The 15,306-nt window shown below is 52.5% G+C and overlaps 3 protein-coding genes across 3 annotated transcripts; 1 reads left to right on the forward strand and 2 right to left on the reverse strand.

Annotated features, from left to right (window-relative positions):
- Positions 1-699: 699 nt before the first annotated feature.
- Positions 700-8,380, reverse strand: CORC01_12714 (SNF2 super family protein; the record flags this gene model as incomplete). The annotated part of the gene is made up of 3 exons (XM_022624332.1): positions 700-5,067; positions 5,131-7,177; positions 7,230-8,380. 3 exons carry the CDS (start codon positions 8,378-8,380, stop codon positions 700-702), a joined length of 7,566 nt encoding a protein of 2,521 aa, XP_022469150.1.
- Positions 8,381-11,417: 3,037 nt separating this feature from the next.
- CORC01_12715 (uncharacterized protein) lies at positions 11,418-12,526 on the forward strand (the record flags this gene model as incomplete). The annotated part of the gene is made up of 3 exons (XM_022624333.1): positions 11,418-11,537; positions 11,605-11,848; positions 11,919-12,526. 3 exons carry the CDS (start codon positions 11,418-11,420, stop codon positions 12,524-12,526), a joined length of 972 nt encoding a protein of 323 aa, XP_022469151.1.
- A 587-nt stretch (positions 12,527-13,113) lies between these two features.
- CORC01_12716 (60S ribosomal protein L44) lies at positions 13,114-14,214 on the reverse strand (the record flags this gene model as incomplete). Its single annotated transcript, XM_022624334.1, has 5 exons — positions 13,114-13,153; positions 13,216-13,400; positions 13,496-13,587; positions 13,915-14,048; positions 14,201-14,214. 5 exons carry the CDS (start codon positions 14,212-14,214, stop codon positions 13,114-13,116), a joined length of 465 nt encoding a protein of 154 aa, XP_022469152.1.
- Between the last annotated feature and the right edge of the window lie 1,092 nt (positions 14,215-15,306).

Raw genomic sequence — 15,306 nt, forward strand, 5'->3', positions numbered from 1 at the left:
ATGCGTGTACGATGTCTCCTTAAGGTATTAAGCAAGAGAAGGAAACCTGGTTCGAGTTCGCCTGGGCACGCTCAAGGAGTGTAGAGCGACGTCCCTGGACGACTGGGTAAAGGGGCAGTAAAACATAGACATACCACCAAATTGATCATGTATTCATGCGCAAGCTGCAAGCTGCCATTGCATGGGATCTCACAATCGCCAAGCCACTTCGGCAGCCTATTGCTCATTTGCTTTCTTGATCGTAGCCGCCAGTGTGGGAAGATGAGGAGAATTGCGTAGAACGCTGTGTTGGTGACCAAAAGATCTGTAGAAATTTTCTGCGCTACCTAACCATACTCGAGCCCTGTCAACAACCCATACCAATTGTACTCATACATCCCCGGCCTCAAATCCTCGGCCGGCCCAAACGTGATGTACTCAAACAGTATTAAGAATCCCCGTTGAAAACAACTTGGCAAACTTACTCTCCATTCCTCCCGAACCAAGCAAACCCCAAAGGTTGTGGCCGTTGCCGTAATTTTCTGGCATGATTGAGACCCTGCTACACAAGACTCCTGCAGCTGATGCGGTCCTTCTCAAGCCAGTCTCCTGCCTTCGAACATCCGGTTCAATCTGCTGATTTCTCCAACCCGCCTCATATCGAATGATCCGACTCGTCATACGTCGGCATTGACGGCGCTGTCCTCCAAAAGCCGCCGTTCACTTCTCATACTCCTCAAACTCCACAGAGCGCAGAAGTTTCTCAACCGACGCTATATCCAAGTACGGACGGAAGAACAGAGGAAAATCCGTGGCCATGGGTTTGTTCTCGGGTACCGGAATGGGGATCCGTCCATGAGTACCCCAGTTGCGGATGCGGTTGCCATGCCGCTTATTGAAAATGTCGAACTCAAGCGTGGCCGGTGTGATGAAGTGATAAACAAAGACAGGCCGCTTCTGTCCGTGTCGAATGATACGGCCTTTTGCCTGCTTCATGTACATTTCGTAACTATCCGAGTCTGTAAACAGAACTCCGGCGAAAAGGATGTGGTTGGCCTCTGTCAAATTGGTGCCAGCGGACTCAGACGACATGAGACTCTGGATGAGAACGGCCTTGCCTTGATGTGCCTTGAAAGCCTCGATGGTGTTCGAGTCCTGATCTCTTCCGTCGGTCATGTAAACACCGATTCGGTTGCCGTGGAGGCGAAGGAGGTAGCTGTGAACCTCTTCTTTGATGCCTCCATACGCAGCAAATATCAAGGCCTTCTCGTCATCGTTGACATTGTTGAGAATTACGTGCTCCATATTGATTACTTTGGAGCTTGGAATTGCCGACAGATCTGCATCCATACTTTGCGGACCAGTAAACAATTGGTGAGGCATGAAGGAGCCGCGACTGAGTGCCTTGCAAGTCGGAACAGGGCACAACTGACCTCCGCTCTCAGTGAAGTTTCTGAAGCAGCTGTCGCAAAGGGTATGACCACATGCAATAGACTGAAGGAAATTGGAACCAGCAGCAACGCTCGCACAAACGTTGCACGTGACGGCCAGCTCTTTGTGGTCTTCCAAATTGCCACCTCGAAGGCAATCTGTCTTCAGCAGAAACATATAGCGTCGCCATGCCTCCATGACGATCTTGATGCCTGCCTGAACGCCTTGAACAACTAAGATGAAAGTATTCAATGTCTCATCAATGGACTGCCCGCGGGGCCTGATATTTTTGCCCTTTTGTGGCCGGTGGGCCGGGATCTGAATGCCGAACTCAAAGTCGTCCTTGGTAGCCTTTCCTTCGAGATGCTTCTTGAGTCGACCCTGCGTATCGTCGCTTCTCTTCAGTCCGAGTGCCACGGCCATTTTCTGGCACGCAGTCTCGCTCTCCTGCTTTTCGCGAATAACTTCGATGCGAGCCTCTCTAGTATCAACTTGGCCATCGCTGGAGTCAATCCATCGGTCGTACAAGATATCTCGTTCAGCATCGGACAGGTCGTGACCTGACTCTAGAAGCCACCAATCTGCAGAGTTATACGTTCCAGGGCCACCCAGCCACTCGGACCAGCGTTTAAAGTCCCAAACATCGAGTTCAGGAGGGACATAATCCTGGCGGCCTCTGAACACGATCGCCTCATGAAGATAGGCCATGAACATGATATCCCCAGAGTCGCCGTCGGTGTTTCTCATGAAGTCGAAAATCTCCTCCATGTGGCCAAAATAGGCATCTTTCTTAGCCTTTCCACTGCCATTGTCTCCGACCTCCTCCGGGATCATGTTCGCCAGGTACATCATGAGATCGAAATACGACACCAAAATCTGGGTACAATGAGCAAGGTTGCTAGCAGCTGCGGCAGACGCTTTTTTGCTTAGAATTCGAAGTGTGAAGTCGGCATTGGGTTCCTTCCACCCCATGCTCTCAAAACCCTGTCGGCCGTGCGAAGCGGGTAACGAAGACAGAAGGAGTAGACCGTCAATTGCATCCGACCAGATGGATTTGCCGGCAGCCTTGACTTTGGAGCCGGCATTGTGCGTCATCTCATTGTTCAAGGTGATACGAAGGAAACCACCGAGACCACATGGCATTCCTTCTACGTCCCACTTGGCATCGACGAGTGCTTGTTGCACAAGGTCGTAGATAAACTCTTCTTGGGGTTGCATGGGGGCGAGGAAGATTAGCTCATCCATCTCCACGCCTCTAACGTCCGTTCTGTTCTTCCGTAAATAGTGAAGAAGAAAATCCTGGCCTTGCTTATGACGGTCGGCGGCAAGCTGAGCGGACAAGGGCTCTGTGTAGCTGCGGAATGCTTCGGCGTCCGTCAACTCGGATACCTTGGGCCCATTCGTGACATTGGGGAAGAATCCTGGCATCGATGGCGTCGGTCGCGCAACATGAACATTGAGCAATGCGGCGGTCTCGCAGATCTGGCCGAGATTGATGGTGGGCGGTGTACCAGAGAGGATCCATTTCGAATGCGCGACCGTGTTCTTGAAGAAGGTTGCGATGGATGTGTTCTCGTACGAGAATTCGTCTAGGACGACACGGTGGTAAGTGTACATTTCGAGTACCTCACCATTTTGAAAGGCCTCTAGCACGTCAATTTTTGTAGTCGTTTTGGTCTTCGCTGCCTTGCCTTTCTTCTTGGGAGCAGTCTTGGCAGTCTGTTGCGTCTTACGATCGCTTGCGGCCACGATGTTGGCCGCGGCCATCTTGACCCAATCATTGTTGCTGTTGCGGTGGCTTTGGATCCTTGCCTCGACCTGGGAGTTGTTCGGGTTACGGAGGTTACTGTGATCAAAGGCTGCATGCTTGATGGTCGCAATGACTTCAGAATGCCAGTCCTGGAAGTCTCGGCTCGATTTCTTTTGACGAATCGACGGCAGCTTGGAAATTGCAGCGAGCTTCTCTATACTTTTCTCTGAAGACATGAGAGTGTTGCTCACAATGATGATGTCTGCTGCTTCCATTTTGCTCCGTGAGATATCGGCCGTCTTGGCAAGTACGAGAATTCGAAGCTGACCAACGAATCTCACAGCTTCTTGAGCCCACTGTGAGACGATGTGAGGTGGCACGATGACCAAAGTACCCTTGAGGTGGATGAAATTCGCGGTTCCCAACCACTTCGACCGTTCCAGAATGGAAAAATCTCCACTCCCGGGCCTGGTGGTGTAGTCAATGAGACCAAGCGTGACTATAGTCTTGCCGTAGCCAATATCATGTGCAAGGACACCTCCCCGGGCAGAGTTCTCAAGCTTTGCAACGGCAGTCAAGCGTACGTTCACAGATGGAAGAATTCGCTCCTCGAATTCTCTTTCGGTGAACGTTTCATCCATCTCGCGCTTGATCATCCATTGAACAGCTTCCAGTTGGTCTGGACGCAAGCTCATTCCGTTCCGTACAAAGTTAGGCGGCTGCCTGAAGTGTCCTACAGGGTGGTCTCCTGCCAGAACAGCGTGCATACTTTGCTTGAACGGTGCCAGCTCCTTCAGACTGGGATCGAAGAAATTCAAGTCCACGCGGAAAGAGCCACTTCCGCGGGTTGAGCGAACCATTGGCGACATGACGTCTTTATCAACCGGAAAGTGACCATGCGCTCGGTGCGCGAGCGACGCTGGGTTGAGCAGGATCCTCATGCTCAGCACGCTGTTTCCATCAGCTCCTTCAACATAAAGGTCCTGCCGGGCCTGAATTACGAGGGGAGCAGGTCGCTGTCGGATATCCTGCTCCATTTTGGCCGCCATTGCCTCGTCCTCGATTCGTACAATGTTGCCATCCGCATCCCAGTAGTGCAGGGCCTTGGGGGTGTTCGGTGAGCATCTGCGGCATGCATCACTAGACTCCAGAATGATGTTGTCGACTTCAAGAAGGTCAGCACATTTTGATGTCGTCAATTTGTTGATAGCTGAAGAGGCCAATGCCAGCGCATCCTTGATCTCGTGCTCGGCAACCGTAAACCAGACTTCATCGTCATCGGGTGGAACTGCCACATTGTTCGCACCAAAGGCGGGTGTCAACTGAGCAAGGAGTGACTTGACGGGAAAGTGCATATCGGTGTTGTCCAATCTGATCAAGATGGCCGGAGTCGAAGATTGGCAGTCAATATTTCCGATGGACTGCTCCCGCAAATTGCTGAGACCAACCTCACGGGCTGGAGCACACTCGTGGACAGTAACGTTCAGGGCGGGCGGCAAAGACGTGTACACGCCAGGAAGCACAGCGGGGACTATAGAGGCAGGAGGTTGTCCTTCTGTCATGGGGTGCTTGAAGCCTTGGGGCAAAACGCAGATGATCTCTCGCACTTGATCCGGCTCAAGTTTACGAGGGTTCCTCGTCAAAACCCATCGATCGGTACCGGCAGCTCCATTGCATGTCGTGTGAAGCATGAGGTAGACTGGGCTGAGACGATCGTTTTTGCTGGTGTAAAGGAGCCCTAATGGGGTTGCACAATTGTTGGTGAAGCGGTACTCCCCGTTGACATCGTTTCCAATTTTACTCTTGAGATCGGGTGCAAGACCCTTCGCAGCGACAAGTTCCTGGTAGAATCCGGGCTTAATTTCATTGCCAGTGAGTTGTTGGAGAAGCTCCACGTCGATTTGGTGCTGAACAAACAAATGCTAGTTGTTTGCCGTGGGCGTAATTTCAGCGTGGGGATCCGAGATCACTGCCTTCAAGAGAGGCTTTCGAAGGTCGTAGCCCAGAACTGCCAATTGAACGGCCGCTTCGCCGAGTCGAATGTCGTTCTGGAGCGACGGGTGTTTGAGGTCGAGATGTACAGGACGTATGTGCATGCTCCACGTAACATCCTTTTCGGTAACAATAATGGTGATGATGGATTTTTCAGACTCGTAAGTCACGGTCAGGTCGTCTCTGAACTTGAGGTCCGTCTGGAAGTAATGAACTCCGGCTACACACGTCTGAATTCCACGTTGGAGAGCTTCGCGGTGGCCACCAAAGATCTGTTTATCGAGGTCATTGAGAATATCGACAGTGCAAACCGTATCGGCACTTGCCCAATCAACGTAGAGATGAGCTGGAAAGGCGGCAATGGCAAGCTCATTCGCCGTGCTCTTGTCGATCGACGCCTTGTCGTTGATGGGGTTCGCTCTGTCGAAATTGTGGTCTGGATTACCAGCGCAGCTTTCGCAGCGCGTCTCGTTGCAGTCCTCGCATCGTAAATAAACACCGGTGTGCTGATGCTTGCGAAAGGCGTCGCAGTGACAATTTCGGCGGCCATGAAGGCAGAGAGTGCAGAAAAACTCAACCGACTTGTTGCCGTCCCAGCCGCGGGAGACGATCTCCTGCCAGACCATGGTGTCTGCGAAGGCGGAAGGCGACTTGCTGGAGGAAGTTGATGAGGCAGCAAGCAAGTGGGCACCGTCTTGGTTCTTGTTGGTGGAAGATTCGTGGCTGCCGCGTTGGAGTGGAGAGATGTCGATGGCAGAATAGGAAACTGGGAGATTGGAAGGCTCGACCTCGTCAGACGCGGTGTGATGCAGGCCCTCGGGCAGGAGGAGCGGGTCGCGGTTGGCTTTGGCGAGGCCCTGCACGTGCTGGTTGCGCGACTTGCTCTTGAACGTGTACTCGGCAGTGATGGCACAGAGGATGGCTGCACCGGCCACAGTGGTCGTCATTGCGTTGCCGGCAAGGTCCTTGAGCTGGTTTTCCCCCTCCACAGAAAGCGAGATGCGATCAATGGGGATGCCCTGCACGGCGAGACACTCCAGACCCAAGAGGGGACGGCCACCATACGAGATGAAAAGATCCCCTGAGGGTAAAACACACGGGATGACACCCAGCCTTCCGTTTTGTCGATCAACGTTCTGTCCAACATCGAGGATGAACATCTTGTGAGTGAAGTCGAATCCCTTCTTCCGCGCTCTCAGGAATTCAACATCCAGCAGATCTTGCATCCGCCATGTGTACACTGAAATGACGCCCTGCCAGGTGTCCTCACGTGGATGAACATGACCTCTATCGTCCATCCGAGTATATGGATTCGAGGTGCCGAGCTCTTCTTTTCGACGTGCTGACCTGTGATCCGCTGCACAATGAACAGCCTCGACATCTCTTCTCGGCTTCGAGAGCAAGTTCCGTTCCAACTGGAATCGAGTCTGAAGCACGCGCGGATCAGACGGGGGAAGCAAGAAGTTTTGAAGGTCCGGCGGGTTCTTGAACCACTGTGAGATGTCCATGAGTTTAACCCATGTATTAACGATCTCCTTGGCCTGGTCTCCATAGTGGCGGGCATCCACCCCAAGTAAATATTTTCTCTGCCTCGTTTGAGGAACCAAGAAATTCTTGGAGTCGACTTGGATGAAGGCCGCCGCGTATCCGATGCTTGGCAGCCAGAAGTCCTTGAATTGGTCCCACGGAGCCCTTGTGACATTCTCCAAGATTAAGATCTTGGGTCGATGTGCGAGGGCGTACATCAGAATGGACAGAAAAGTCTTGGTTGACTCTCCCTTTTCGTCTTTGATATCTTTGAAGATTTGTTCGAGGCAATCAATGACCTCCACGGCGATTGGATCATCCTGTCGAATGGCTGAGACACCTTGCCTCTTGAACTGCTCGAAAAGCTTATTCAACCCAGACTCCTTCTTCTTGTTGTCCTTGGCAAAATTCAGGCTCGAGAAGTCGACGCACGAACTTCCAGCGATGAGAATGTCGATGCCCAAAGGAATATCCGCCATGGCTCCGGAAGCCGTCATGCTATATCAATATCAGTGAACGAAAGGATGATGGCAAGATGTGAAGAGCTTACGCCTGAGTAGCCCCGGGCATGCCAACGTCGACGACATTGCGAAAGATCGGCCCCGAAGGAGCTGCATTGCGCCGAATGAAGGCCTGTTTAAATGGGTCGATTTCAACGCTGAAGACGTGCTCGTACTGAAGGAGATTCGGATAGCCGTAAGCGGTGGCCGCTTCAACGAACTCACGCAGAGCCAAGATGGGACCGTCGGTGCCGGAGCACATGGTTGCAATCCTGAACGACACGCCGCCCTCCTTGAGGACCTCTTCTAGGCCAAGCTTCAATGCCTTGTCGAAGATGATTGAGAAGGCATCGCGGGGGCGGTTGACAGACCGCTCATCCCAGACCTGAGCAGGCGACACGTTACCCATGACAGACCAAGAGATTGGCTGTGTTGCCTGTCCTGGAATTCCAAGGGCCAGCTGAGGTGCAGAAGCCAAGTCAGATCCAGAAGCCAACTGAGAATCCAGGTAGGTAATGTCATCTTGCATTTGTTGTGTGTAAGAGCGACGAGGCTGACCGCCTTGGTAATCTTCGTCGGTGGCTTCGGCTGGGGGACGGGGCGGAAAGCTCTGGATATAGCCGTGGCCGTGTATCAAGGCTTGATTTTGCTGAGCCATAGGGTCATGATGTCCGCCGTTGTGACCAAGAGGTTGCTGAGATACGTTCTGGTTCGTCAACGACTGCATAACGTTAAACCCATCTTCGTCGGGGGGGTCGGCGTATTCCGTGATGAGGTTGCCAGTGTCGCTGTCATAGTAATGGCCGATGATTTGCCGCTGATTGCTCTCAGAAGTGAGATTATTCTGTGTATTATCATGACCAGTAGCGTGTCCATGAGTGTGAGGAGGGAAGGGGTTGGGATTCATGCTTCCAAAACCAGAAACGTTGCCGAGGTTATTGTTCTGTCCGTAGTCTGGGAGAACAATCTGCCCAGGAAAGTTGTTCTGAGCAAGGAGATCCATGCCCTGTCCTTCGCCAAACTGTCCGTCGCCATACTGTTGTTGTTCGTCGCCGTACTGTTGTTCGTCGCCGTACTGTTGTTCGTCGCCGTACGGTTGTTCATCCCCGTACAGCTGCCCGTCGTCAAAGCCAAACTGGTCAACGAAATGCAGCTCGAAATTCTCGTCTTCCTGGTTACCCTCGCCATCGGACAGATCCATGATCGCGAGAGGAAAGGAGGATGTGGGCAGAGGTATTCAGGATAGAAGATGAATTTTTCGAGGAGGGGAGGTGAGGTAGTGATAGGGAGAGCAAATTGATCAAGTGAGTAGTGTGCCAATGACGAGACAAAGCTAGAACGCCCCCAAAATCAACAAGGCCTGATGATTTTCGAGGACTTCTGATGATGCTGGTGATGAGCAAAGGTAAGGAAACTTGATTTGCCTTGATGTGTGAAAGAAGCTGTGGGAGGGGAGAAGCTCAGTGAGAGTGCTGAAAGTGGTGAAGAAAGAGGAAAGAGGAAATATTTTGGGGGATTTTCCAGGCTCAAGGAGGGTGAGAGAATCTTTGTGTGAGGTCATGTGCTCTCGCTTTCAGAGCGGAGAAGAGGGCAAGACTCAAGTAGGCGGGTGCCCTCGATCTTGGAGGCTATTCAGGGCGGGTGCTATCCCTCGAGGGCTGCCTTGACAAGGGGAGTACACCTGAGGAGGAAGACGGGCCATCTTGTGAGAGGCCCGGCAAAAGGCTGATGAGAGCTGGATTCTTTTTGTGACGGGAAGGGCTTGTTTGACAGGATATGTGCTCTGTCTGTGGTCATTCGTGGCGAGAGCTACCCCTCGAGAGTGTTTTGACAAGGCCATGATTCTAATCCTGCTAGCCTTTCACAGAGAGCTCCTTGTCACCTTTCGAACGTATCCTGACGACATGATGTATCTTTGAGTGACAGAGAATCAGCTCCGTCTCAAAGGAGTCAAGCCCTCATAACGTACTCAAGGGGATGGTCAGTACATAATCTGTGTAGATCACTCATGGAGAGAACTCACATCCTTGGAAAGAATGTGGATGACAGAGAAGGCCTCGAGAGGGAGGAAATACTGCCCTTGGATAGGATATCAATTATAGGTCAGCACTTAGTGACTTTGGCATGATATCTATGCTTAGAAATGACCACCCTTTATGTCCTTGTAACTTGGGCGAATGGCCCTGAAGGAAATCTAATCAGCTGGGCCCTTTCAGCAAAAAACCTCATCGGCCATCCTGAATTCTGTCACAAGTTTGTCATGAAACACCAAGGCGAGAGCTAATCTCAAAGCATTTTGGTTGACTTTATGAGAGCCTTCTATAGCAGAAGAGGAAATGATTTTAGCACAGCACTCTCTACTTTGAATGGGTCCTCTCGTTGCCGGAGGTGTGAATGGTCACAATGGCATTTCTTCCGCCCAAAAATGGCCTCATGATCTTTCATGATGGAGAGATACCATTTAGGACGTGTTCTTGTAGGCAGCGAGCTCACCCAAGGATGGGAATCATCAATATCTTTAGCGCAAATGGTTGGCTGTCATTTGAGTATTCCTGCCATCCAAGGCTGTAACTGTTGAGGACCAACCCTTTCTGAATGCGCTGATGTTGTGGAGTTTAGAACTCGGGCACTCACTCGAGTGTTTGGGTGTAACTACATGTAAAGAGGTTGGAGCTTGGAAAATACTCCTTCAGAAATGGCGGGGGCTGCTTTGAAAAGTGTTTCCAATGGTTTTCTCGACATTTCGACATGGGACAAGTAGCTAAACCGGCCAAACTTTCAAGTATACCATGAGATAACACATTAGCGAGGGGGGCTATGTGGTTATTGTCTCTGACCTCCCCATTCCACCAAGTGTTGCCAGTTTTACGTGAGTCACGACGGCGACCAGTTTGCGTTGCGCAAGCAAGTCATCCCAAACCTTGAGACACGTGGTGACAATCTATGCGAAGTGCGAGCCGAAGAGAACTGACCCAGACTCACCTAGAATTGAGAAGCACTTGCCACTTGGTCGATTTACGCAGAGCGTACCAGCATAGACATACTTATGACCATGGTCTAGAAATCATGACAAGATCTGATAGCAAGCGGCAATAGGCAGCTTCAAGCATCGTTGCCTTTTGTAGACTTGTCCGGCAACAAATAGGAGTACCTCAAGTTCGATATGTAGGGAGCGGTGTATCGGGGGTATGGTCATTCAGAAAAAGATGAAAATAACGCATGAAAAAATTAGGAACAAGATGAAAAGAGCAGAGATCGCCACCTGGTAGTGATGATGTCGTCAGATGGCAGTGTGCATGCAGTACGCAGGAGTCGGCTCGCACGTCCGAACTCCTTTGTCGTAACCCGGACGTAGGTAAAAACTGGCCGAAAGTCCAGGCAAAGAACTGCAAACCTAGGGAACTCCGAGTTCCTCGAGCCCTCTTAAGTTTGGGTTAGGACGGGGGGATGTTGACCGCAAGAAGGCTTATGCACACGCACCTGAAGTCCGGCCATCGACCTAGCCTGCGTGCCTACCTACATACAGAAGGTCTAGCGTTATCCTCCCGGACTGGGTTGTAGGAAAGCGTCCCCAACGCAACTAGGGCTGCGACTTGCAATGTTCTGCAGCAAAAATCGAGCACTTGCTTCAGCCTAGATCGTTGGAATCACCGTTGGCTTGTGAATGCAACCTATGCTGTTCACAATAGGCGCAGTCGTGTCAACGTAATGAGTTGCCTCTCAATAAACGCCCCTGCAATTCAGAGGCTCGAAGTCAAAACAAGCTGAGCCCCTGTGGTGACGAGAGACCCGATTGGCCCTGACCTCTCGAGACGATTGCGTATCATGTGACCCCACACCCCAAAGGGTGCCTGGATTAGTCATTCACGTCTTCTCCGGCCAGCATCCACCGCCAGTGACCGACGGCATCCACTCACCTTCCGTAATTGGTTCGCGACGCAGGTGCAGCTGAAGGGCGTATTGATTGGCGGTGACGACGACCTCAAATCTTCAGGTACTCACCCAGGTTCGTCGACTGCTTTAGTCCATGTTCGATTCATCGCGGGCTCAATACGAAGAGAAAAGCTTGGCACCTGCCCCATTTCGCCCGCGTCGATTTCCGTCCCCATTCCGCTCTCATCTAAGCCTCGATTCTTTTGAGGAGTCCAAAAGGCTGCTGTATCATTTCGTGTCGTTGTCTATTTACTCCAGTATCCAAGTGACACCACGCTCCCACGGCTACTCCAAATAACTTCATCATGGGCTCTCAACTCATCTCGACCGATGTCAAGAACAAGTTGGAAGACTTGTCTGGCATCCAAATCCTCCCAGGCCAAAATCCATATGAAGCCTTCATCAAAGCTTGCAATGACAACCCAGTAAAGTCCAAACTCCGACCCAAGCCTTCAAGAGAGTTTTCAAATCTGATGAGTGGTAAACGCGTAGGCAGAGATTCAAGCTCTTTATCAGGGTCATAGAACAAAGAGGAATGAGCAGCAGAAGCAAAAGTTCATAGCTCCTGACTTCAAGGAGCTCATCATTGACCCTTTCCTCCTGAGGCTGGAGAACCCGGAGATGGAGCCCGGCTTCCAAGACCCTCGCAATTGCTTGGTTTTCTGGGCGCGGCCGCCGGATCACATTGTGAGACTTTCGGCTCATTTGCAGTCTTTGCTCAAGAAGGCCGCACCGAGTGAGACCCCTGAAAAGTGCAATGATGAGAGTGATAAGAGAGTGACGTGGCTAACACGAAATCTTCAAAGGTATCTGGCTCATGCCCCAGCACCGGATGCATCTCACAACTCTGGAGGTGACTCATTCCAAAACGCCAGAGGAGATCATCGCTCTCACGGATAACATGCGCTCCGCAATCCCTTACATCACGGACTACACCTATTCCCACAGGTCCCGTCTCGTAAGGCCAATGATCTCCTATGACCTCTCCGCCTTCGCCGTCTCCTTCCTCCCGGCCTCTGGCGAGCCGCCCCTGAGCCCGCCCCCGGCGCCGACCGCTCAGCAGCAGCCTATCGTGCAGGGGGACGGCTACACGTACCACCATCTCCGCCGCGACATTTTTACTCTGGCGCAGTCGACGGGCGTGCAGATCGAGTCGAGGTACCAGGTGCCAAGCGCGCACATCACGCTAGGGCGGTACCTTACGGAGAAGGACCACGATACGCCCGAGGCGAGGAAGAGGTGGGTTGAGGCCATTGATGAGATCAACGCGTGGCTCGAAAAGGAGGTCTGGGATCGGCGGGATGCCGACTGGATTGGGGAGTGGCTTGTTGGGCAGGAGAGGGGCTTGGATGCTCGGAATGGGCAATTGTGGTACGGAGGAGGGAGGACGATCAAGCTGGGGGAGGGCTTTTGAGACAGATACCTGGCTGGGCGCCTCGGCGCCTCGGCGCGGCGCAGAGACGAATTCAAGGACTAGATATAGAACAGAGGGCAGTAAAGAATAAGACGCGATCAGGAAACTTGATACACATGAATATATAGATGGGATGGGAAGTAAACATGATTACGTTATTCGTGACTCAGTGATGTGATTGACCGGTTGAGCCTCCTGGAAGGCGTCTATCTTCTAGCGACCACAGATTCGAGAGCCTGGGTATGCCTCAACAGGGACAAGTTCATCCCACATCGAATGGGATCACCACCCTCAGGACAAACCGTGTGTCGAGTTCCCACGCACCCCGTCATTTCTCTGTCACTTTTTCTCTTCTTCGGTTGCGGTCTCTCTGAGCGCGCGACAGCAGGTGAGGGGTGAGGAGGGGAGGGATGCTTGATGAATTGCTTTTGGTATCCGTTCGCAAGCAAGGGCTTTTATTTGTTCCCTATGTAGAGTTCCTCAAATGAGAACTGGTAACCCTCTTCGCCGCCATTGTTCCAGCCTGATGATGATCCGTGTGCCGTGAAAGGAGCCATAAAAGTCGGTCGACCGAAAACACAATGCGTTTAGAAAACGAGGGCAGCACCCTTGGTCTTCTTGTCACCACTATAAAGATTGTCAGTATTCATTTCCTGGTAGGCCTAGATTTATGAGGGATGATATCATACCCCAACTCGAAGTGCTTGCAGCGCTTCAGGGCGAGCTGGAGCTTGGTCTTGCACTTGATGCACTCCAACCGCAGGACAACCTTCTTGGTGGTCTTGGCCTTCTTGTGGAAGACAGGCTTGGTCTGACCACCATAACCGGACTGCTTTCGGTCGTAACGTCTCTTTCCCTGCGCGAACAGCGAGGCCTACATCAAACAACCATTTAGTGAACCGTCCGGATCGTGTGTCGGGTGTATGTCGCCAGGAATCGGTCGTCGCGCGCGGGCGTCGTTGGACATACCTTGCCGGCCTTGTACTGGGTGACCTTGTGCTGGGTGTGCTTGCGGCACTCCTTGCCCTTGCAGTAGGTCATACGCGTCTTGGGAATGTTCACTGCATTCAAAGTCAGCCTCCAATGTCCATCATCAAGACTGATTCCATCTGGCAGAATAATGTGCCATTATCGCAGCCGGATCGTCCCCGTCAAGCCCGAGTTCTCGTCACCGACCGCTGCCGTAGTGCCGCGTGTCGTGGTGTATCCCCGTGTCGATATTCGTGCATCATTCCCCCGTTCCCAAAGCTTTTTGTCGTTCGCGAATCGGCGGCAACGCAACGGTCGGCGAGGGAAGCAATCCTCCTATTTCTCAAATCGAATCCGGCTGCTGACGACCACGTCCCCATAGAAGAGAAATGCATTCCAATATTCCAAAAAGGACTTACCCATCTTGGCGGCTGTTTGTCGATGTCGCTTGCCGGAGTGTCGTGACGATGAATTTGTCGGGGCCGGCGGGGGAAAGTGAAATTCAGTCGTTTTGCTGAAAATGTCGCTTGTGTGCGGGTAGGGCAGGTGCACGCTAGGCAAAATCCGCTTGGAAGACAGGTGTGGCTGAGACGAAGTTCAGCCTCAATTCCATCTTCTCGAGCTGCCGCACGTGACTTAGGTCGGGTCCTGAGGCTGGAGCTGGTGCCGGCTGGCTCCAGCTGGTGCATTCTGCTTTCCACTGACCACGCCCCGTCCATTGTCTGACGGAAAGAAGTTCTGCAGCTGCAATCTTTCTTCACTGGCCAATACGATGCTTGTCTATTTTTACGAGGACACGCCTGGCCGATGAGTAGGAGGCTTTTACGCTTTCTCTGTCTGCCGTCTGGATCGGCTGGGCATTGGCGCTTGACATTTCCGTCTTGGCAACTCGCCGCTTCTCGCGTTTCCCCCATAACCTTGTGGTGGAAAGTCGACGAACCGTCCAAACATCGAAACGCACGCTGTTCAGATCTAGGGCGAGCGTTGTGATCTTGGTTAACACATCGCGCGTCAGAATAGTGTTTCCATGGTAGACGCGCAATCCTCTGTTTCGATCTCGCCCTATCTGGAAAGTCCCAACTCACTTTGCGACTCGGACGAGTCATGGCCAGCGACGACACGTACAATCAGACTCTCGACGAGGGACGCCGGGACCTGGCCTCCCCCCCCCCCCCCCCCCCCCCCCCCCCCCCCCGCCCCCCCCCCCCCCCCCCCCCACCCCCCCCCCCCCCCCCCCCCCCCCCCCCCACCCCCCCCCCCCCCCCCCCCCCCCCCCCCCGCTCCCTTCGACTCGACCACCCTCACGCTTTCTTCCCCTCCAACCTGAACTTCCTCACAACTCTCGCCGTCCGCCCTCCCGAGGCTTTCTAACAATTTCAGCTGACAGACGATGTCATCGCACCATCGCAAATATACCCCCGCTGTCACTGGCACCCGCGGCCACAACTGACGTCAGAAGCTGCACAGCCTTTATTTTCCATTGATCCCAGCTTGGACCTTGAAAGGCGTTCTATTCGAAGCTCAAGGGGAGCCAGTTTCGGAAAAACTCTACCATTAATTAGTAACGCGATGCCTCTTTTTTAGCTCACGCGGGCCCAGGTGGTCACTCGCTCAGCATGACGCATACTGACCACTATCCATAAGGCTCGGGATTTATCCTCACGGTTTAATCCAACCCAAACTGGCAAAACATTTCAGGCTTTCTGGTGCACGCCAAAAGGTTAGTTTAAATGCTTCACGACGAACACTTCGCCCAAGAAGAGCTCGGTCGAATTCTATGGTGGCATCCCGTCGATGACGGCGCAGTCCTA

This window comes from Colletotrichum orchidophilum (assembly GCF_001831195.1).
Source record: "Colletotrichum orchidophilum strain IMI 309357 chromosome Unknown Scaffold_163.1, whole genome shotgun sequence".
NCBI lineage: Eukaryota > Fungi > Ascomycota > Sordariomycetes > Glomerellales > Glomerellaceae > Colletotrichum > Colletotrichum orchidophilum.